The 24,705-nt window shown below is 31.0% G+C and overlaps 5 protein-coding genes across 5 annotated transcripts; 3 read left to right on the top strand and 2 right to left on the bottom strand.

Annotated features, from left to right (window-relative positions):
• Positions 1-693: 693 nt before the first annotated feature.
• On the top strand, positions 694-3,056 carry LOC101491969 (nudix hydrolase 26, chloroplastic). Its single transcript, XM_004496054.4, has 6 exons — positions 694-950; positions 1,034-1,084; positions 1,240-1,332; positions 2,164-2,258; positions 2,457-2,571; positions 2,681-3,056. Exons 1-6 carry the CDS (start codon positions 762-764, stop codon positions 2,744-2,746), a joined length of 609 nt encoding a protein of 202 aa, XP_004496111.1. The 5' UTR covers positions 694-761; the 3' UTR covers positions 2,747-3,056.
• A 1,694-nt stretch (positions 3,057-4,750) lies between these two features.
• Positions 4,751-6,490, bottom strand: LOC101491660 (uncharacterized). The gene has a single exon (XM_004496052.4). It carries the CDS (start codon positions 6,354-6,356, stop codon positions 4,908-4,910), a length of 1,449 nt encoding a protein of 482 aa, XP_004496109.1. The 5' UTR covers positions 6,357-6,490; the 3' UTR covers positions 4,751-4,907.
• A 460-nt stretch (positions 6,491-6,950) lies between these two features.
• Positions 6,951-10,988, bottom strand: LOC101491339 (uncharacterized). The gene is made up of 2 exons (XM_004496051.4): positions 7,852-10,988; positions 6,951-7,529 (listed from the first exon to the last, which is right to left on the bottom strand). The coding sequence occupies exons 1-2, from the start codon at positions 10,721-10,723 to the stop codon at positions 7,210-7,212; spliced, it is 3,192 nt and encodes a 1,063-aa protein (XP_004496108.1). The 5' UTR covers positions 10,724-10,988; the 3' UTR covers positions 6,951-7,209.
• Positions 10,989-14,860: 3,872 nt separating this feature from the next.
• LOC101490804 (vacuolar protein sorting-associated protein 60.1-like) lies at positions 14,861-19,268 on the top strand. The gene is made up of 7 exons (XM_004496050.4): positions 14,861-15,167; positions 15,471-15,622; positions 16,213-16,306; positions 17,219-17,290; positions 17,377-17,488; positions 17,825-17,979; positions 18,951-19,268. The coding sequence occupies exons 1-7, from the start codon at positions 15,099-15,101 to the stop codon at positions 19,002-19,004; spliced, it is 708 nt and encodes a 235-aa protein (XP_004496107.1). The 5' UTR covers positions 14,861-15,098; the 3' UTR covers positions 19,005-19,268.
• An 862-nt stretch (positions 19,269-20,130) lies between these two features.
• Positions 20,131-20,931, top strand: LOC101490479 (RING-H2 finger protein ATL70-like). The gene has a single exon (XM_004496048.4). The coding sequence runs from the start codon at positions 20,267-20,269 to the stop codon at positions 20,786-20,788; it is 522 nt and encodes a 173-aa protein (XP_004496105.1). The 5' UTR covers positions 20,131-20,266; the 3' UTR covers positions 20,789-20,931.
• Positions 20,932-24,705: the final 3,774 nt, after the last annotated feature.

Raw genomic sequence — 24,705 nt, 5'->3', positions numbered from 1 at the left:
CAACCGGTACACTACTTTATAAAACAGTTCAGTTCCATTTTTTGAACTCAAAACCAGTTCGATTCAGTTTTTTCATATTGAAAACCAATTTAGTTTAATTTTCAAACAGTTATAGTTCAAAAGTGAACTTTATCCGCTCCTAAGCAATAATGTATAATTAATGGAGGAGATTATTTAATAAAAAAATAGATAGATGTTAGAATAGAAGATTTTGAGTGTTTATCTTCATCACGTTGTTAGGTTGAAAAATTAAAAGACATTGAAAAAATAATAAAAATAAGGTATTAGATTCAGACCATTTTCATTTATGTGAATAAGTGATTATTACATAAAATTGTAGATAAATTCAATCAATAATTTAACGTCATCAATATTATAAATATAAAAACATGAATGTTTTAGTTATTTAAATTTTATCAAATTTATAAATATAAATTTTTATTTGATATTATTAATTTAGATGTTGTCAATTTATTTGTAGAATTATTTTTTTTTTAGAAAATTTATGTGTTATGGTAGTATAAATAGATAAACGCTAATTTTTTATTAAAAATAATATTCAAACTCGAGAAACTTTAATTAACCACTAAATATTTAAAATTATAGATAGAAAGGTTATGCACAAAGTGAGGGTGTATTTGAAACACTGGAGGCGTAAAAAGCAAGCCCAAGTAGCTTTTGAAAGATCAGACGCATAAGCCCAAAGTGACTTCGTTTTCACGTTTGGTAAGTGCCTTCTTTACTTTGATCTAATAATAATAATGGCTTTATGCCGATTCGCCTACTCTCCTATCAACAATTTTTGTTTCCCGAAATACCCTCCCAAATACGTCAAATTCCCTTCGCTGCCACTTTCTGCACTTCCGCGTTCTTCACCTGCTCCGATGGAAGCTCCTCCCGAAGGTTACCGCAGGAACGTTGGAATCTGTCTCATCAATAATCACAAAAAGGTTCAATCTCTCTCTCTCTCTCTCTCTCTATATATATATATATATATATAATCATTAATAATTGATCATTTCTGTTTATTCAGATTTTCGCAGCTTCAAGGCTAGACATTCCCAATGCTTGGCAAATGCCTCAGGTAATTAATTTTCTCACAATTAAATAAACAAATAAAGAAAAATATGCATAGAATTATTCTTTAATCTTTATATATCGTCGTGTAATGTGTTATCAATTGTTAAAAGGACTGATGTATATAAAGTTTGTAATTATCTTAATGTGGGCATCATATAGGGTGGTATTGATGAAGGTGAGGATCCGAGAAATGCTGCTATTAGGGAACTAAGAGAAGAAACAGGTGTTAGTTCAGCAGAAGTGATTGCAGAGGTACAAATTATGAAATTCTTTACTTGCTTTACAGTTCCTATAATTGCATATCGTGTAGGTTTTTTTTATGCTTGCACTAATTATGTGTCCCAGTGCAATCAATGTACAACACATAATATTTCTTGCATGGATTTGGGAAAAAATACGACTGGAAATAGATGTGTAAAATTTTGTGACATTTTCTTCGGATAGATAGATAGATTGCAATAACTGATTGACACAAATCTAATTGTTAAATTGTTGCATCTCATCTCTTTTAGGATACCTATATCAGCTCATACCTGGATGCATGAGCACTTTTTTTGATAGCTACATCCTATCTTAAGTTATATACTATTTATTAGTTTTAGAGACTTTGAAGAGCTGAATCCGGCAAGCAAAACCTTCTGAAGGTGTTATATGTATGGAACTTTGCTAGTTTTGATTGGTGTATGATGCATGAATCTTTGAATAAAAGTTTGTCAGTGTGTTTTTGTTATCTAATCTAATTTAGTGTTTTTTCCGGTTTCTCTTTTTTAACTGAGATTTGATAATTTTATGAGTGGTGTAAAGGATTTAAATCATTACAGTCATACCGTTTCTACTTCAGGTTTTGTTTTGTTTTGCAAAATTACTAGTTTTTCAGGAGGATACCTTATCCTAACTTAGTATTGGTTATATGTCTTTTCTGTTACATCTAGATATCATCAATTCATCATAGTCTGATCTATCAATGTTGATTGATCCATTCACTAGTATCTTTAGTTTTCAGTCTAGCACAAAGTACAAAATAAAGCATTTTTCTTTTCTGCTGTATTTACCGAAGTTCATCTTGGTGGCTTTCTGTTGTAGGCACCTTACTGGTTAACTTACGACTTCCCACCAAAAGTCAGGGAGAAATTAAACATTCAGTGGGGATCTGATTGGAAGGGGCAGGCACAAAAATGGTGATCATTCGAATATGCTTACTCTGGAAAAATAAAACTCATAGAGACATCACAACCAAATTATATAATAATATATTAAATCAGTATAATTTTGGACAAGTTTAGGGGGAAAGGGTATTATTGTTATTGGAAAGGCATGGAATAAGAGTTATTTTGTTTGCCTCTGCTGAATTGTGTTTTTTACACTGATATATGCAGGTTTCTTTTTAAGTTTACTGGAGAAGATCAAGAAATTAATCTTTTGGGCGATGGTACTGAGAAACCTGAGTTTGGGGAATGGTCATGGATATCACCAGAACAAGTAATTGAGCTGGTGGGTACATATGATTATGATGACATTTTGAATACCTGCTCGAAACAAGTAAACATTTGGTTTTGTATACGGCATAAAACATATGACTTGGCTTATCTTCTCTGTGCAGGCAGTGGATTTCAAGAAGCCTATCTACAAGGAAATCCTTGCAGCGTTTGCTCCACATCTCCAGTAATCTCATATCTGTTAAAAATTTATGTCTTCCAAATGAGAGCTATGGTGGATGATTATGCAGGTTGCTATAAAATAACGTATCACATTCACAGATAACTACCGAGATGGATATTCTCCTCCTGGCCATAGGGATAGGCTGAGAAGGGGGATATTTACTGTATTTATATAGATCTGTCCATTTTTATTTTCATGAAATATAATAAATGATTGTTATTATCAGAAAGTGTACGAGTTGTGATGACTTAACCTATAAATAGCACAATTTTGATAATTTTTTTGACAGAAGACATTTATTATATATATTAATTATATATAGATGTGTCGGTCGATATTTATTTTAGCAATGTTGATCAACTTTTATGTGTTTTCAGTTGAAGTGACAAATCCTTATTGGTTTATCCGAGTTATTAATGTTGTGCCTCATTCAAAGGCCAGTTCTTCAGAATAAATAAAATCTTGTTCCGAAATTTGTCACACCATGTTTCCAAGGTTCCAGCATCTCATCTGTCCATAACAATCACTAACATTGCCGATTAATCATAAAATAATGGTTGAGAAGGGGTTTAAATCAAGTCTTTACCCCAAAAAACTTTTTGCAATATACACCAACGAGAATGAGTGAAAAATTTTCCAATGTGGAATTTATGTTCAGTCTTTCTTTAACTCCAAGCAAGCACTCGGCTATTTTTCTTCATCAGTAGTCTTTGTAAAATTAAAATTTTAAAAAATATCCACACAACTGTGTTTGTTGGACGAACGATTTTTGCCGGTGTTAAATCATTAAGAACGAACATTAAAATTGATTTGCACAAGACCACCATTACTGTGAATATTTTCTGCCGCTTCCAGAAAAAGATAAGGAAAATACTTAATCGAGAGCCAAATGCCTTTTCCACCGAAAAATAGCTTTGCAAAATCATTTGATTTGCACGAGGCCTTCCGGCCTTTGTAGATTGAACTTCATTAGGAATTTTCAAATCACTTCATAAGCCCATTATTGATTCTAGATCAACTTGTTGACTTTCACATTAATTCTGCCAACAGCATTCATGTATCATCATTCATCAACAATTGTACATAAAGATTCCTTGCACATACGGAGCTTTTTTATCAGTCTTTTAAGGACAATATGTTTGTTATTATTACAAAACATAGACCAAGTTAGAACCTTGAACAAACCCTTAAAATGACACCCATTTTAGTTCCTAACAAATACTAGACATGAAAGTACTTTGTACGAAATGTATTGCACGCAGTCAATATTTTCTGCAGTTGTAATCTTGATTGCTATTGAAGATCGAATGACTATGATTTTAAATTCTATTGTAAATCAGATTTTAGACGTTCAAACAAAAACTGTCCGATCTCCATCATCTAACAATAGACATTTGCCGACTGCAGCCAATCTGGATACATACTTTGTATGAGCATGGATGCAACAACTGACTAGTTCAAATGGCCAATGCTTACTAAGAAAATATATGCCTATCTATCTATGACTATAACATTTAGAAGTTGTTAACTATGGCTCAACCACAATCTTGGAAGTTCAAACAAGCACAAGAAAATTTTCCAAGATCCTCGGAGCTGCAATCTTTTATTGAGTGATGCGTCAGAAAACAGGACTAGAAAAAAGCATCTTAATGTCCTCTACCAGAACAACTAGTCTGTCTGTCTGTCAGTCACAAAATGATTATATTCAACAATGACAGCACGAAACAGACACATTCAAGTATACCACAAGACAGTTCTATTTTTTGTTGTAAGATCAGTCCTTGTGCTTCACTAGCACTACTCTTTAGTATACCAGATAATCACACGAGGAAGGAATTATACTTTTATTTAAAGTTGATCATAATAGTAAAACAAAAACAATGCATTTATCTGATCAAAATCACCTTTTAAATAGCCATATATTGTTCAAAAATGATTAATACATTCCATGCAAAACAGTTTCATGTTCATCCAATAATTAATAAGCCTTTTCAGCAAAAACTCCCAGAAATGAAAAGAATTAACTATCGAAGAAATTACTTTCCAATGATGAAGTTGTTGTATATGTCCAACTTACAAACTCAATTTCCTTATGAGTGAATCATAAAACCAGTCCGAACTCGAGCTAAAAAGCTGTGGACAAAACAGAACCAGAAACTCTTTAGTTCTTACCTACCTAGGATATTTTGTATGTGGTCTGCAACAATGTCAGCCACAATCTCAGGTGAGAACTCTCTTATCATGTCCTCCCTTGCCTTTCTACCTTTGGCTTTAGCCTCAGCGGGATTATCCATTACCCGTCTCATAAGAACCCGAAGTTTAGACTCAGAAGGTTCAGCCCAAAGATGTCCCTTGAACGGACCTTCCATTACTTCGCTCATTCTATCTACCGGCAGTGGATAGCTATTATCCTCTGTCAAATATTCAGTCGGTCCAGACCAATTTGTTGCAATCACTGGCAACGACATTGACATCGCTTCCACCAAAGGTCTTCCCCATCCTTCCCCTCTCGAAGGAAGAACGAAAGCATCAGCTGCCCTATAAACCCTCGGCAAATCGCTTTGTGCAATGTGTGCATCAATAACATAGACGGAAGGCCAACCACTAACCGGTTCTCCAATATCAGAACTCTCCACAAAATCCAATATTTTGTTTCCAAAATCCCTATCAGTATGATATGGATTTGTTAACAAGTATAAAGCAACACTATCGTCTTTCGAAAATTCCTTCAAATATGATTTTAACAACACATCCCACCCTTTCCTATATTCCCACTTGAAGATACTAAGAAACACAAAACCCTTACTCACTCCAGAACCTAATATCAGTTTCTCTGTAGAACCAAAATCCAATGGTGTATACTTGACAGGATCAAAGAATTCCACATCAATAGGTTGAACAATCTTCACAACCTTAGAAGCAACAACCCCACTTTCTATAAATGTAGACTTATGAAACTCAGTAGGAACCCAAACATAATCCATTCGATTACATCGCTCGACATGTTCGCCATTCACTCTATCAGTCTCAAACATAGTCCTACCAATCACAGACTTAAATTCACTGTAAAACGACGGTGGACATGGAAGTGTTTGAAACAATGGAGGGTACCAAGCACCAGGTTCACTATGACAAATCACAATAGTTTCATTGATATTACACTGCGTTTGATACAATTCATATGCCAAATTCTTCATATCTTGCGGCAAACCTTCCCAAAATTCCAAAGATTCAAGATCCCCATGGTGCTCAATTGCTAACCTAAAAGTATGAATTTTTGTGTGATTATGAAGTGCTAAAATATAAGACCAACCTTCTGAACTATACCCACCACCTGAAAGAAAAGGAGCCATCCATAGGACACAATGGGAGGGAATATAAACTGGTTTTGAGGGTGAAACTGAAAAGATTGACCCAATTGAATGAAAAAGGGTTTGTGATATGAGAGAGTATTTCAAGTAATGAACTTTATAGTAATTTGTTCTTGTGAAACAACCTAAGGAAATTGCTGTAATTAGAATCAATAAGGGTAATGTAATTTTTTTGAATTTTGATATGAAGGGGTGGGTTTTTGGATTGGGAAGAACATGGTGTTGGTTTGATTCAACGGAATTCATGATATGTGTGTAGGAATCACAGCATATGAAGAAAATGAGGGAAATTAAATGACAGCATGTTTAGAGAGAGAAGAAGAGTGAGAAACCTGAAGGAACTGTATCTTCTTCACATAACAAGTGAGAAACCAAAACCAAAATCAAAATCGTTTTTGTTTTTTCTGTTTCGTAGATTTGGATCCACACTGAATTTGTTTTCCGTTTATTTTATTTCATTTTTTAAAACTTCCAGTTGAAATTGAAAAAAGGTGAAATTTGGGAATTCGTTTACCAATTTAGGTTTTGATTTCAATAGAAATTTATTTAGCTATTTTTTTTTCTTCTTCTAATTTTCATCCAACATATCAAATAAAATACTCTATGCATATTTCAAACAAGTAATCCCTTCATGTTTTTCTTTCAAAAATAAAAAATCCCCTCATATTTATAAATAAATTTTAAATCAGTTTGACAAGTATTATTAAATATATCTTGTAATATAAAACATTTTACAGAAATTCAATTATTCATTTTTCTTAAGTTTAATAATATAAAAAATGTAACTTTGGTTATAATTAAAAAAATTAATTCATATATTTAAACAATTTAACTTCATCATTATCGATCGATGAATCTCTACCGATTTAAATCTCTACGAAATATATATTATATCAATATACTCACACACTTTGTACTATATATGCTAAAATATGAGTCCTTATGTTTAATCTACTTGAGCAACATCACTTCCCCTAAACTTTGTTTATAAATAATATACACTATAGAATGTTTTAAAAAGATATATATAAAAAGTTGCCATAATTTGCAAGCTGTGCAAGGCTTAAGAAAACTATATAGTGTGTAGATCATCTACAAACTACAGATGCTTGATAACATCTCTCATTGTAAATCTCTTACGTGGATCCGTTTCTGTACATGTCAAAGCCACCAAAAGCACATTGGTTACTTCTTTCATCACATTAGCATTATAATTTGAAATTTCATTGGCAAGTTCTGAATCAACAATTTCATCAACAACTCCTGATTCCTCCCACAAAGATCTTACCCAAATAACTATATCCATTCCTTCCATAAATGATGGATCTAATGCCTTCTTTCTTGATATCAATTCAAGCAAAACTACTCCGTAACTGTATACATCAGATTCCTTTCCCTTTGTAGTTGTATAAGCATTTTCTGTCGTGTAACAATATTTAATCATGTTAGTCCACATAATAATCATGAAGATAAAAAAAAGTTGCAAATAAAATATTTAGTTATGTACCAAACAAAGAGTTACAATGTCTTATCATAAATGATATTTTGATACACAAATTTGACATCTAATTTCGATATCAATTTGGATAGTTAACGCAGTTCAAATACGTGATTGGTTAATTATGCATAGTCAATAGTTAATGAACATGACAACATGATGCAACTCATTAACCATCAACTCGACATTATTTACCACGATTTTAGACGTCATTAATCATAATTGATGGTGTAAAAGAATTACCTGGTGCAATATATCCAAGTGTGCCTGAAACATCTATTGACTGTGTTGAGGAAGAATTAGATGTTTGATTCAAAAGCTTAGCAAGACCAAAATCAGCAACATGGGGCTCCATTTCAGAATCTAATAGTATGTTGCTTGTTTTGATGTCTCTATGTATTATGACAGGTTCACAATCAAAATGAAGATAACCCAATCCTTGAGCAATTCCAACAGCTATCTTCTTCCTCATACTCCATTTTAAGGATTGTGGCGGATTCTTCTCATGCAAAACATCATAAAGGCTTCCATTTGGCATGTATTTGTATGAGATTAGACCATAATTTTCTCTCAACCAAACACCTTCTAGTCTTACCAAATTTCTATGCCTAATCTTTGAAAGAGTTTCAACTTCTCTCGTTATGCTTAAGCGTTTCCTTTCGTTCTCGCCAAATACAATCTTCTTCACTGCCAAAATTTTGTCTGGACCTATTGCAGCCTTGTAAACAACTCCTTCAGCTCCTCTGCCTATAATATACTCATCATTTAGATTCTCTGTAGCTTCCATCACTTTCTTGAGAAGGTCTGAACAATCATTTTCCTTGTAGATGACAGCTTCCTGCTTAGACTTTCTGAGTAAAAATATATAAATTAGTCCAAACAAGATCACGACAAATGTTGAGGATCCAAGTGCTATCATCACAATTGCAACTTTACTGTGGCTTTTTGATTCACATAGCCTTAAAGAGCCGCTTCTTGTGAAATTCGAATCATCAGTTAATGAAAGGCTAACACACAGGCCAGGATTGCCTAAAAATGATGAAGAAGAATTTGGTAAGTTGATCAGCTGTTGTGACACAGGTCCTTCAAAAGAATTGTATGAAATTTCCAATTCAGTTAATGAGCTAAGCTCATCAAGAACTTGTATGCTTCCTGTCAAATTGTTCCAAGATAGATCCAGTTTTAGCAGACTCTTCAGTTTTCCAATCTCACTAGGAAGCTCACCTACTAGTCCATTAGCACTTAGATTTAAACCATATAACAAATTCCTCAATGCTCCAATTGAATTAGGAATATTTCCTCCAAAACTATTTCCACCAAGTTGTAACTCATTGAGCTCTTCAAATTCTGGCAAGAAAGCTGGGATTCCACCGCTAAAACGATTCTCTCTGAGATTCAAAGTTCTTAATGTTGTCCAGCTTCCCAAACTCGATGGAAACGAACCATTAAGGGAATTGAATCCAACATCAAAACTACTCATTTTGGTACACTTTGACAGTTGATGTGGCAAAGGACCTTCCAAGTTATTGTGAGAGAGATTCAAAGTCTGAAGATTCAAAAGGTCTCCAAGCTCTAAGGGTACAAAACCTGTTAAGCTGTTCATGGATAAATCTAGAAGAGAGAGATTTGTGCAGTTTCTCAAACTTGGTGGAATGGTTCCATTGATATTGTTCTTGCTGATGCTCAAGTACGATATATTCGGATTAGTTTCAAAATCAGGAAGCCCGGTAAAATTATTATCTTCAAGTCTCACCCTTGTGAGAGTTGTACACCTTCCTACATCAGAAGGTATGCTTCCATTAAACTGATTGCCACCCATATTCAGCTTCACTAATTGCTTTCCAAAACAAAGATTTGGTGGTAATGTACCAGTGAACATGTTAAACATAAAGTCCAACTGCACCAAACTGCTATTAATTCCTAAGGTTTGAGGTATAACTCCAGAGAATTGGTTGCTAAACAATGATATGTTCTTTAGATTTTTAAGCTCTGTCATCTCAATAGGTAACTCCCCCAAGAGACTATTATTGTACACAAGGACATGCTCAAGGCTATGAATTTTCCATATGCTAAGTGGAATTTCTCCTACCAAAAAGTTTTCGTACAATCGAATATCGCGCAATTTTCTCAAGTTTCCCAATTCACTAGGAATTTCTCCCTCAAGTTCATTGGTATACAAATGCAACATGTCCAATGATTTGCAATTACCAATTTGTGGAGGTATATTCCCAGACAAAAGATTATTTGGAATTATTAGCTTAGTAAGATTGTGAAGGAGACCAAAGGTTGATGGTATACTTCCATTTAAATTATTATCAGCAGCATAGAACTCTATTATACCACTGCAATTCCCTAAACTTGATGGAATACTGCCACTAAATTCGTTGTATGAAAGACTCAAATAATTCAACTTTTTGCAATTTCTCAATCCCAAATGAATACTACCTCCAAGATTATTAGAATTGAGACTTAAATCAGAAAGATCTATTAAATTGTTTAAACTCTCAGGAAGAATTCCCTCCAATTGATTTGAGTCCAAAACCACAAAACTCAATTTACTACAATTTCCAATGGACATAGGAATTGTACCTGACAACAAATTATGCCCAAAATCTAGTGAAAATAGTTTAGTGAGGTTTCCAATACTAGAAGGAATGGAACCACTCAAACTATTATTATTGAGATACAATTCTTCCAAGGGATTAATTTCAAACAAGGATTTTGGAATTTCACCACTGAAATTGTTTGATGAAATATCCAAGTACTGAAGCTTGCTACAATTGCTTAATTCTAGTGGAATTTCACCTGATAGATCATTAATTGACAAATCTAGGGTTTCAAGGTGAACCAAATTTCCAATTTCAGGTCCTAATTGACCAAAAATTGAATAATTACTTAGTTCTAATGATATTACATGGAAAGCATGATCACATTCAACTCCTTCCCATGATGAACATGGAGTGGAATCAGAGGGTTTCCATGTTGAGTTTATGGTATTAGGCACAAAAGTCCAATGCTTCAATAGTGATAACAGAACCAAGCCCTCAAAGTTCAATGCAGAAGTAACATATAACAATGTAGAAAATGCAAGAACCAAAACTAAGAGATACTCCATGGAAAAAAATGATGAATGTTAAGGTAGAAAAGTTTTAAGGGGGGTGTAAAAAGCAGTTATCTTATTGCAGTTTGCAAAAAGATTAAATCAAGGTGCTGTTTTGGTACTTAGAATATGTTAGGCTATGCAGGAGCTGAAATTCGTTGAATACAATATTGACCATGCAAAATAAAAATACATGAATGAAGGCTATAATGATGAAACTTTGGTCTTCATATAAGGAGTGGCATGCAATTATGAGGAATAAGATGACAACAGATTTAGAAGTTTGGTCGTTAATTTTTTTTTGGATGATTTAAACTTTACGGAATATTATTAATGTAATGCGGGTAGTTGGGTGTCCACTTGGCCACTTGCTTGGTGCAGAAGCAATATTATTATCAACTATTTTCTGCAACTTGCGTACTGTGGTCTATTTATCAAAAATAAATTATGTATTACATTTTTGTATATATATTTGATTAAACTCTTAATATTGTATACACAACATACATCATAGTGATTATAATATTATCCATTGATTTATTAATTTTAAAGAGGTCAAATTCTTGAATCTTTTATATCACTTTTAATTTAACTATCTTTATATTTGTTGTACCATGCACTTTCTCATTTTCTCTTAAAGATCCATACACATTTATTATTATTCTGTGTCTAAAAAACAAGTATATATATATTTTTTAGATGAAATAATATAGAAATTCATATAACAATAAGTTTTTGGTTTAAATTTGTGAACGTAACAATATCAACATCATTGTATAATTTGATCTTTCCTTATTTTATCAATTAAATATTATATTTTAATTTCACCCCAAAGTCAATAATATATACACTACTATCAAATTATTAAACTCTATTATGTATTTATGACAATAGTTAATTAATATTACCACAATTTTATAAAATTGTTACCCATATTCATTGCTTTGTTATTATTTTTAATAATAAATTTAACAATTAAAAATAAAAATCCATATGCTAATATATGTTTTAAGAGAAAGTCTTAAGAAATTAAAAATACAAATATTTTCTTTAAAGTCAATATTAAATTACTTAAAAATCTCAAAATTGTATTTCAAATACAATTTTTTTTTTATATTATAACAAATATATTAAGAACGCATGTTAGTAATAGCTCAAACAAAAAGACAAGAGCAATGTTATCCTTACTATTATTACTCTCCCTTGCCAAGGATACTCATTTTTTTCAACTTTACGCACTTATTGGCCATCTTGTGTGAATTAGGCTAGCAAGTGGCTTCGTAGTTTATTTACCATTTTTTCAATGTAGACGCGGAATAGGAATATTTTGTCTTTATTTGTTGAATGAAGTATTTGGTATGTATTTATTCAAGTCAAATAGCAACAACTCCTTTTCATACGAAACAAAGTCAAAAGTCAAAAATCAAAATGCGTTATTATATAACTATGTGGTTGAGTATTAAATCAGATGAGGTGGGCCTTCGCTAATCGGTATGATTAAATGACCATCCTCAAAATATTAAATTGATAGATGTTAATCTTATATTTGTTCATTTTTATTGAATTTTAATTTTTAATATTGTAAAATACACTATCATATTTTATAATTTTCATAGTGTAAGATGACTAATTATCTCCTGAAATTACAAGTTTATTTTATGTGGAAGCAATCTACTAAGATATCAACATCCACTCAATTAGATTGGAATTTAGAGATATATTTATATAGATATTTTTACTACACACCTTCACTTAAACTTGTCACCCTCCAATTCTCATGAAAATATAATGTTGTTCTTTTAACTTTAACAAAATATTTGAAAGTTTCGAAATGACAATTTTCATAATGTTCAAAACTTTCGAAATAGAAAAATTTCAAAATTTTTCACATATAAAAACCAAAAGTTAATTAAATCCATTTAAAAAAAATAGTTTTTTTGGGCTTACATATTTTCGATTCAGTTATTGTGGTATATATTTTATTGGATTAGATATCATAATAATTGAATCAAAAATTATTAAGTCCAAAAAAATAATTTTTTTTAAAAATAGATTGAATAAGTTTTTGGTTTCTATATTAAAAATTGATATGATTTAATCCAAACTGAAAATATATCCATTTATATATTGAATGTACATTTTTATATTACTTAATGTACCTTTGTATTTTTTTTAGACTATAAACATCATATAATTTTCTTAATGGGTATTATTTTATTTGCTTTATGAGGTTTGGTATTTTTTCCTTTAGTTATTAATCTTTTTGCAACTAGTATTTTTTATAGAATGTTGTCATAAAAAAATTATCCTAAAAGATAAACAAAACAATATATTATATACAATAATTAAAATCGAAAACCAATTCAATCCAAACTGATAAAAATTTGATCGAGTTGAATTATATTTAATTTTAAAACTAAACTGATTATGATCAAATAACAAAATCGAAAAGCTTGAATTAAATGATTTTTTCTTTCAAAATCGAAGAAATTCAATCTATGAATACACCTAAGTACATCCCTAACTACCATATTATTTTCAGGGCTTGGAAGTTGGGATGAAGGAATTAAATAGTTGAGTGATAAATATATCATTCTAAACATTAATAATTTAGCACATGTATTTACTACAAATTAATATTTGCAATTCCAACAAAATATATCGTATTGTTTTTAATATTTACTTATTTTAAAAATTTATTAATCACGTAATAATGATAATGATAATAATTTTTAACACACTTTTCAAAAAGAAAAAATACTTCATAAATAGTTGAGTGAAGACGCATTTTAGAGTTCATTGTTAATGATTTTAAAAATAAAAAATTTGATATTCAACAAGTTATAGATTATTTGTTCCACATTTTAGAAAAAATAAGAAGTTGTTTTATGTTTGTTTATTATAATGAAAATTAATTATTATTTTTTTAAAATCAATTGTGAAAAATAATTTTTATGAAAAGATACTTAAAGTAACTTCTCATTTTAAGTAATTTTTAGATTATTTTCATATTTTATTTTTTTCTTTCAAAAACTAAAACAAATAAAAACTCAAAAATGTTATGATTTTTAAAAAATAATCTGGAACAAACTGACTCTTAGTTTGTTGTTGTTGTTATTTAACATTTCAAACAAGGCGAGTTATTTGGAATGGTGTACCATGTATTAGTGTTTAAAAATAATAAAAAATATATTGAAGATCGAAAATATTATTTGAAAATAATAGTTTGCAACTCTCATTGTCTTTTATGAATGAGACGGTGATCTGATTGATATCGATTCAATACGAGATACAACTTTTATTTTTATTTTTATCAAACTAATATTATTTAAGTCATTATCTTAATCATAAAAATGAACGCTCTAAACGTTTATGTATAAGAGACAACATCTGTTATCGCGGAAATTTTAATATTTTTTAAAACTTGTCTCCAGTCAACTATAGTCCATGTTAGAATTTGCCTTCAAACAAGCATCATCTACATAGATATATAATCGTAATAAAAACTAAGTAACTTACATTTTTTTTATATTGTTGATATCATATTTTGGATATATCATGGATCTTTTTTAGAATTGAGAAGTATTGTTGATATTTTATGGAATATACTTGTCATTGAGTGACTTTCTTTGGAAGCTAACGAAGAAAAACGAAGAAAAATAAATGATTTGTTGAAAAATATACTATGCAAAACATGTTTATGTTGCGGAAATTAAATTGTCTCTTTTAAATAATTTATAGAATAAAAAACGTTCCTTTTTAATTATTATCAGAATTAAATTTGTTTATTTTTTTATTTACAGTGGTTCAGGTAGGGACTAAGTTGTCCCTTTATCTCATGAATCAATTTTGATTTAACAGTTCTTTTTTAGGAGACTATGCAATTTTGATAAATAGTTTTATGCATTTGTTCATTTTCCAAGTTTAATTTTGAGATAGGACGTGCGACTCACTTTAGGGAAGGGAGTGTATTTGGAAGAAAAAAAAATGATAGGGGGTGTGAAGAGTAAAATGTAACTAAAAAAACCGTTGGAACAAAATAGCGTTAGCCCAATAGCATATTGTAGCAGCCATCTGAGTTGGGCCTCCAACGTTAACGGTAAAAAGCAAAACCAATCATTATGTTACTGCTTAGAAGTAGAATAAGTATTTGGCTATACAAAAAAGAAACATATAACTGAAATAGGAATATTAATAGGAAGTTTCCCTGGCGGTGACGAACACAATTGGTAATACTTATCATCGTCTTAAACAAAGCAGAACCCAAAATCAAAAGTCTCAGCGTTGTCTGGGTCATTTCTCTTATATTCTATTGTGCTCTCACAAACACACATAATTCAATTCAATTCAATTTGAATTTTGAAAGAGTGAAATTAGATCAGTAATAGCGATGAGGAGAGTATTCGGCGTCAAAAAGAACAATGATCCCCCTCCTTCACTTGAAGATGCCAACGATAGGGTAATTTCCTTTTCATATTATTATCAATTCATTCAATCGCCACTAGGTTAGGGTTCTTTGTACTCTCTCAGATCTCTTCAATTACATGCTGCTCTTCGCATTTTAAAATCAATATTATTATTATTATATGTTCCCATCAGTGCATGTTTCACTACATAGGTTTATTAGGGTTTTTTAATATTCCTATATTTAGTCAGTTAACCTAATTTATTTGGATTTTTTTGTTGATAAACAATTCAGTGCTTGGTTGGCAATTTCAGTTATGCCATTAATTGAAGTATAATTGTTGTATTTATATCGCAGATTACGAAACGGGGTGATACGGTGGATGAGAAGATTAAGAAGCTTGATGTTGAACTCAATAGATACAAAGAACAAATCAAGAAATCAAGACCTGGTCCTGCTCAGGAAGCTGTTAAAGCTAGAGCTATGCGAGTTCTTAAACAAAAGCGAATGTCAGTACCTCTTTCTTCGTTTGCTTATAGTTTATTTGTCATAGTTTAAATTTAATCGTCATATTATTAAGTCTCCGTTGTTGATCAAAGATGGGAATTTATTGCTAGGTTTGAGGTTATTTTCATATATAGAATAGGACAAAACCCGGTTACTATTCTAACTGAATCTTCAATCGTCACATTGATAGGGTATATTCTGTCAAAGGATAATATATCATTTAAAGATCAGTGGTGTGTTATCATTTGTTCATCTCCATTTTTAGTCTCCTTAACTTAAAAATGGGTATAATCTCCAGATGCTCGTGCAATTGGTCAGTCAGTGTCAGACTAAGAATACTTTGAATTTTCACTTTTAATACGCTCAATTGCTTTATCAGTTATTTTGCAGCTAATATGTGTACTCAACTCAAAAGGCTATTGGTAACTAAGAGGAAGATTAAGAGTACTTGGCATTTTTACTTTCAATATGTTGGAAGTTGGACTTTAACAAAGCAAATAATTTCTAAATGTATTAATGTATCAATAAACTATGCATGAGGTGAGTATTATGTAGCTGTTTTCATATGTCAATTCACTATGCCTTTGGTCAGGTATGAAGGTCAACGTGACATGCTGTATAATCAGACATTCAATCTTGATCAAGTTCAATTTGCTGCTGAGGGAATTAAAGATGCTCAACAAACTGTATGTATCCAAGAGCCTAGTTTTTTCTGTGATAATTGCATTGAACTCTTCATATATCAATCTGTATAACATGTTGATTTGTACAAAAATATGACAATGGTTTAATTCATAATTGAAGACATATATTACAAACTAATTTCTATTTATTAAATCAAATAATTTATGGCATAACTTCATCCCTCCCTCTCTGATTGCAAGTGTTAAGATTAGAGGCTTTTTAGCAGTGTGGTTTTTGAAAGGGGAAACTTATTCAATTGTGTTTTATGTTTTATTCTGAGGGTGAGCGTTGGTAAGTAGGTGCTTACTTGTTACCTGGCGTTCACCGATCAAGAAAACAACCTCCCAACTAGTGGGATACTGCTTTGTTTATTTGATCTCTCCTCGACCCTTCAATGGTGGGAGCCTTCTGCATTGCCGTGCCACCCTTTTGTTTTATAATTTGTCATTTGGATGGGATTTTCACCTTTTTTTTCTTTTTCTTAAATACAAGTTATTTGGATGCATGTAACTAGTTGTAAAGTTTCTACAAATTTGACAATGCCAACTGTATGTTATTTTCTATATTAAGTGAAGTTGACTGGGGTAACCGTATTCACTATAAAACATTCGTTTGTCTTGTTAGCGCTTTAAGGGGCATGGTTCGAGGCGGAGCTTTGTCTGTACCCTGTTTGGAACCTGCTGCCTACCTCATGAGAGGTAGGGGATGAATGGTTTGTAATTTGGGAGGGTTCTCTTCATAACAATGTTATTCGCTATGCGTTATACTTCTGTTATAACCTTATAGTATTATAGTATATATTTAGGTTTTGAGAAATCGAATGACCTTGAAGAATATTTTGCCAAGTAGTATAGATTTTAAATTCATTTGCTCACAAATTTCTCTTTCCTTCCCACCACCCCTCCTGCTTTTAGATGTCAGCTTTGAAGTCTGCAAACAAGGAATTGAAGGGAATGATGAAAACTGTGAAACTCCAAGACATTGATGTACGTAATTGTCTTCCCTTTTCTTATAGCTTCTATCTATAGCTAACATTGAGAATCTTAGGTCCTACCGTTGATCGAATTTGTAGAACTTGCAAGATGAGATGATGGACCTGATGGATGTAAGTAATGAAATCCAAGAGACTTTGGGTAGAAGCTATAGTGTTCCTGATGACATTGACGAGGAGGAACTTATGGGTGGTGAGTTCAGAATTTCTTTAAGCTTTTGAAATGTATGCCGGACACCTTTCTAGCTAACATGGCTATACAGGTTGGGTAACTGTATCACATTGGGATTTTGTTGCTTTTTAAAGAACTAAATGATTGCTATTTTAGTTGTTTTGAATCCTAGTTTGAATTAAAAGTCAACCAATCATCTTAGTGAAGTGTCAGCAGTTGCATTTTCGTTTGTGGGTTGGATGCATCGTAATATACAATACACTTATCTGGAATGAGCACTCCTTCAAGTTAGAGAGTTCTCCTTTTTTGGTGATTAAGTGTCTTAAATTATATTTCTTTTCTGTTTTGGTATTACAGAACTTGATGCATTGGAAGCAGACATGGAAAATGAAACTGAAGGAGTCCCTTCCTACCTCCAACCTGATAAAGAATCTGATTTGGACGCAGAACTTAACTTACCTTCAGCTCCAACAGGACAAACAGCAGCGCCACATGGCAGATTCAATGCCCAAGTACAGTATTTTGCACTTATTTATTTTGTCAAAATGAAAATTCTCGTCGTTTTGTATTTATAATTTATAACTATACTTAAAATGAGGCTCTTTTTAAGGGGGAAAATTTTGCTCAAGTCTTATTGCAAACTATTTGGTGTTTAACTTAAAACAGGTGATTGTGTCTTTATAGAGATATTTTGGGTACATCATGGTAGAACTGTAGAAGCATGTATATTGGTCAGTGATGAACACTTTTTCTTTTGAGTAGGGATTTTCTTAGCAAGATGTTTTTCAATTTTTTTTATAGATAACCTAGGTAATTGTAGGGCAAAGTTGGTAATTTGATTGAAAGTTTTTATAGAAGAATTTGGTTTTGGTTTCTAAAGCAGCGAGGAAAAGATGGTAGCTAAGGCTGTTTAGGTGCTGGACATTATTCAATATTGTCCAAGATTGAAGGTTGAAAGACAAATGTAGGAATCATAATTTTGAAAATTAGCGTACAAGAGTTACTTGAAATTGAAGCGAGGCTATTTAAGCTCTGAAACTGGCTATAGTAGTTAAATAAAATCAATTAGAAACTGGATAGTAGGAGGCTTGTTCAATGCATCATCTACCTATTTCTTCGTTATAATGAAGAAACAGCCTATACTTGGTGTCATTTTTGTGATAACTGTAATCTCATAGATAACCTGTGGATGCTTGAGGTTGCATTCCGATGGTATAGTTTGTTAGAATGTGCATACGTTCCATGCACTTGAATTATGTTCTTTTGATTATTGAACATTGTTATTAGTTGTCAACCTTTGCATAGTTACTCAGAGCCTGAGCCTCTTTTAAATGGTCTACTAGTTCTTATGGACAGGCTATTCTGGATGCTGTTTAATAGAATAATCTGAACTGAACTATGTAGTAAATTACTCTTATTTGTTTATGCATTTTATTTAAACCTTATGTTATTTTTTCCTGATTGATTACTTTGACATTGACAGACTGAGGATGAACTGGGTTTACCTGCTGTCCCTCGGGCATCTCTACGCGGTTAAAGAATGCTTTTTATTTCCTTGGCGTAGCAGGTGCATACACGAGCAAGACCCTGTAAAGATGTGCAGAACTTGAGAACGCTGATCAATTAATACAATGATTTCTTTGACATTATTTGTATTAAAGCACTATGGCACTATATAAAAATGGAAAATTTGTTACGCGGTTGACAAAATCTTGGAACTCAGCAGCTATGTTTAGAGGCAAATATGTGCACAGCTTCGTTATACCAATTTTATTGTCTGAATCGTAATTTTTCTTTTACAGATTTCTTGATATATTTATATTATTTGAACCGTGAATGTGATAAATCGTCAGGACATTCCAACAGAAATACTATGGTTTATTTGACTTTGTAGGACAGTTTCCATCAGAAGCTAGTTAAAACCGCAACTAAAAAAAATCATCAAAAGGTGCTTCGATAGATCAGTGCAGCATGGAAACGTACGTTAATTCATCCAACTTCTAAAATCTTGTTTGCCATATGATTCTTATTAATATGGGTAGTGAGTAAAATTGTTGAGTAATGTCAAATCTAATTACATAAAGGAAAGTAAGGACAATAGAGTTACTTTTTTGTTGTTGAAGGGAATGGAGAGGAGTTACTCGTCAATCAGAGATTTCAAAAAGTATTAATTAAATATCACACCTAGCATTAGTCTATGCAGTAGTGCGGGATACCTAGTTTATCCAAAGAATATTACACGAGTATTCTTTTTTTCTTTTTTCCTTTATTTTCGAACATGATTCATGCCTTTCTTGTTTTGTGTTCAAGACATGACTGACGACCTATTTAGGTAACTTGTTTGGATTCACCGAACATCCTTTTATTATTGGGCCATGAACTACTGTTAGAGATGCAGCATTTCTATTTAGAGACATGATTAGAAATACAATTCAAGTTGAATCCGACCCATCTAAACATTTTTAGATATGGTCTGAACAAGAACCATACAATACAAATTCTGCTTAAATAGAGAATGGCGGTTTAAAAATATAACAGATGCATTTAGCCTACACCAGCTGCTGACTCCAAAAGCATCAGGTAGGCATACATAATGCTTACGTACTGACACCACCATCACTACATAACAACTCCCCACAAGTTGGCATTTTATTCCTTTTGTCTATGTTTGCACCTTGCAACTTATAGCCAATTGACTCACGCAATATAATTAACTCTGTCAAAAAATGTACACTTTTGTATCCTTCCTTTGATCCTTTTTTCTGCCATAGAAATTGAGCTCCCCCAACACAGAAAACCATGAACAACAATACTTCCAATTCTGACAATCCTTCAGAGAACTCCAATATATTATCGTATTATTATATTGGATTGTCTTTAGGATTTATCATCTTGATGATGATCATAGCTTTGTTTTCAATTTACTGTAACCGCAGAAACTGGCAAGACAGCCTGCAATTTAGAACTGGCAGCTACAACAGCAACTCTAACAGAACCTTAATCTTCATGGATACAAATACTGAAGTGAATATTGAAGTATCTGAGGAAGAACAAGATACCATTTTGAATAGTTATCCCATGTTGTTGTATTCTCAAGCCAAGCTTCATAAACCTGATTCAACATCACTCCATTGCTCAATTTGTTTAGCAGATTATAAAGATTCAGAGTGGTTGCGCCTCTTACCTGATTGTGGTCACTTTTTTCATAAGGATTGTATTGGCACTTGGTTTAGGCTAAATTTCTCATGTCCCATGTGTAGGAACTCGCCACTTCCAACACCACTTGCTGAAGTTACTCCCTTGGCCACTACACATAATTGAATATTAGAAAGCTCTGAAGTTTTAGAAAGCAATATGGCAAAATACAATGGTATGCTAAGAAATTTAATATTGCAGTTGTGGCAGTTTATGCAGTGGCATCGAACCGCAATTTTGTTGCAATATAGCCACAATATAGTGGGTGCAACGGCGACATTAAACTGCAATTTCAATGTTAGTAGAAATAGATATGCGATTTTAGAGAGAAAGAGAAGTGTGATTTTGAAGATAAGTAATAAAATTATAATATTTAATGTGAACAAAAATAAATTCAAGCCACAACAATGACTATATATGCGTATTTTGTTGTAATTTGTGATATTTCAAAAGTCTCGAGTCCCATGTAGATGATTTTAAACTCTTTTAAAGTCTTTATATATTAATGTGAGATATATGATTTTGTTTAAATCTCTTGTCCACATACCGATAAGTATCACAATTTTTTTCTTTTGTCCATTAATTGTTTTTTTGAGATATTTTTGGATTTGTGAGAACTTATCGAAAATTGTAAATTTGAGCTACTTTGACTGAGTTTTCTTTGGCCTTACCTTGAAACCAAGTAAGAGGGATGATATCTAACGTGTTTTCAAAAATTGTTACATGTTACTTATCATACTTGACAACATTTTTAAAATTTTTAAAATTTTATATCTATTATGTGCAAATATATCACACCTCAACAAAAAAGCTGATGTGTACGCCTTAGAGAATTCTCTTATGTTTTTATGTTTCACCTCATTTTTTTCTACTTACTTGTTAAATAATTTATCCCTCTTTTAATCTCTCTAATTCCTAATTTTTTTAATGACTTCCTCCAACAATTTATTCTTCCCTCTTGTGTACACCCCAATCATTCGCCGCAAAATCATCTTATGCAAAATCATTTGTTCCTCTGCGATAATTCTTCGAAATCGCCGATTCTACTCCAAAGATACTCTAAAATAGGTATAGCTTATTTTTAATTAATTTACTATAATTCTAAGTCAAACTCAATTTTATCTAAATAAAAATGGTCACATTAAATAGGACTCTTAGTTGGCTATCTCCTCTTTCTACTTGTCTTGGTTATTATCTTAGACAAATTAATATATTGATGATAAGTATACATGGTGCAAAACTATTTTATTTGTGCATATTAGACAAACTCATTTGTTGATAACAAATATTAGTTGTTAAGTATTATTTTGTTAGTGGTGGAGTTGAATTTACAAATTTCTTATCACTCAATCTCTATATTTCTTTCCAAACTACCAAATCACCTTACCATTCGAGAGAAGATATAAATAAATGAAAGAAGATAACAATACTTTTATTAAATAAACTTTAATAAACATAATGTATTCTATATTTTCATAAATATAAAGCAGTAAATAATAACTTGAAAGTAACCTACATAATACTCCCTTCGCATCAAATAAGTAATTCATTTGAAAAAATAAAGATAATTGTATAATAATACCATCTCTCTTATTATTTATGTATTTTTTAAATTTGTGTAAAATGCTCAAATGAACCATTTATTGTGTGACATAAAAACTAAGAAGTATTAATTATTAGTTGTTGTAAGAACAATTAAAATAAAATAATAAATTTATATTAAAAAAATATAACACTAAAATAACGTAGCACTTTAATATAGATATATATTTAAAAAACATATCACTTATCTCTTAAAAAAACACAGCACTTATGTACATTAAAGAAAATATAACACGTTTTCTTAATAAAAAAGAAACTATTATACAATAGTAATACCCAATCAAATTATAGCCAAGAAGCTGACTTTGGAATATTTCAACTAGGAATATATAAAATAAAAAAAAATATGTAAAATAATTCACTTAAATTTTGTCCTTTCTAAAGCATATCATTATCATGCTTTCTTTGTAAACTTATTATTTTTTTATATAAATATATTGACTTTTAAAACAATTAAAATGTATGGCGTTTAAAACAGTACACCATATCTTCAGTTGAGAGAGATTATTAGTTTCTGATTTTGGATATAAACAACAAAAATAATTTGTGATTTCTGAATAATTTAGGTACATAATTTTATTTATTGTTTTTTTTTTTGGTTTAGTAAAGAAGAAATTTGTATTCTAATTTTTTTTTTTTATGAATATGCGAATAAATTCACAATATACATGTTAACAACATATAATAACAAAATATAATAAAATTTACAAATATGACAAAGTTGAATTGTTTAAAATATTCATGTATCCGAAGTTGCATAGATAAATTGAATTTGCATTTAATGAAAACTGGTTTGTCAATTTAAAATCAAACGAACACTGTAATAATACAAAAAACTAAAAAAACACCCGAATAAGACATAAAAAAACAAATATATATAAAAATCACTTATTTTGATAAAAAGAAAAAAAAAAATAAAATAATTATTTCAAACTAAAAATTATCCTAAACCGCTGTTGTTGGAGGAATAAAAGAGAAATAAATGAAAAGAGATAAAAAAGACTACTAGTAGGTTTGAGGGGATTATCGGTGCTGCTTAAGATCTTGGTTTAAATTTGCCTTATTTTATAAAGGGTTGAGAGAGAATTTAGTTTTAGTCTAAAGTTATTTTCATCGTACGAAATGACAAATTGCCTGTACGCTACTCGGAAAGATAAACCAACAAACAAATAGCATTAAATTAAAAGAACAATGTAATACTATGAAAATGACATATAATAAACGTTTGACCCCCAAATTAAACTATGTAAATTTGCTATGCTAGTTTAATTGTTAAACCTTTTGAGCTAGTTAAACAAGAATTTTGGTCACAAGAAAATGAACCACAATGAAAAAGGCGAATTCGATGCAAATGGGTTCACATACATCTTAACATTTGTATCGGGTCTCGTATTTTTGATTTTCATACTAGTTTTTGTTTGTGTTCGACTTCGCATGTCGCAGAATTCCAACGTGTTTAATACTTTTTCTGGTTTTCCATCACATCGTCAAGAAGACTTAATCATCGAACAAGGACATCACCATCATACGAACACAAGTTTTGAAGGATATCCGAAATTGTTATACTCTCAAATTCAAAAGAATATTAAAGGTGGTTCTTCAAATTCTAGTTGTTCTATTTGCTTAGGAGATTACAAAGAAAATGATGTGTTGAGGTTACTTCATGATTGTGGTCATCTTTATCATGTTGCTTGTGTTGATCCATGGCTAAGGTTACATTCTACTTGTCCAATATGTCGATCAAAATCATCCCTATAGTGCCTACAATATTAAGAGGTTGTAAAAATCAAATCACTATTTTGTGTGTGTATATTTCGTCAAAATATTCATCGTGATCAATAGCACTACTAATCTCTACTAGGCCAAAAGAAAGGTCCATTAAGTAATGTTGACAAAAAAATGTTAACAAAGTCAATCTCATCCTTGCTTTTGTTCCCTTATCCAACATATCAAAGTCTATTTAACATTTTTATCATATGAGTTGCATTTACAGGCAAATGAAATTCTTCTTCAATTTCAATGTTATTATTTTTTGTACAATAAAAACAACAAAATGTAAATGAAATATTGATTTAAAAAAAGTAATCAAATGATGATAATAAAGATTAAATGAATTTTTGTCTACAAGTCAAATAGTAGCTGTAGATGTATTTGATATGTTGTAGGATGAGTTTAAATTCGAGATACTTTTCTTTCTTCATATTAATGTGTAAATTTCATCACTAAATTTTTTAGAAAAAATATGATATGAAGTCTTAATTAATAATATCTATGAGTATTTTGTGCGTTTATATGGGATCATCAAGGTAGCATACTCCTTAGTGTTTTTTAATTTTGTTTTTAATTTTTTTATAATGTTCTTTGCATAATAATAATAATAATAATAATAATAATAATAATAATAATAATAATAATAATAATAATAATAATAATAATAATAA

The sequence above is a fragment of the Cicer arietinum genome, chromosome 4 (assembly GCF_000331145.2).
Source record: "Cicer arietinum cultivar CDC Frontier isolate Library 1 chromosome 4, Cicar.CDCFrontier_v2.0, whole genome shotgun sequence".
Classification (NCBI taxonomy): Eukaryota; Viridiplantae; Streptophyta; class Magnoliopsida; order Fabales; family Fabaceae; genus Cicer; species Cicer arietinum.
Note: the sequence above shows the minus strand (reverse complement) of the source record. Positions and strands in the feature narration are given on the sequence as shown.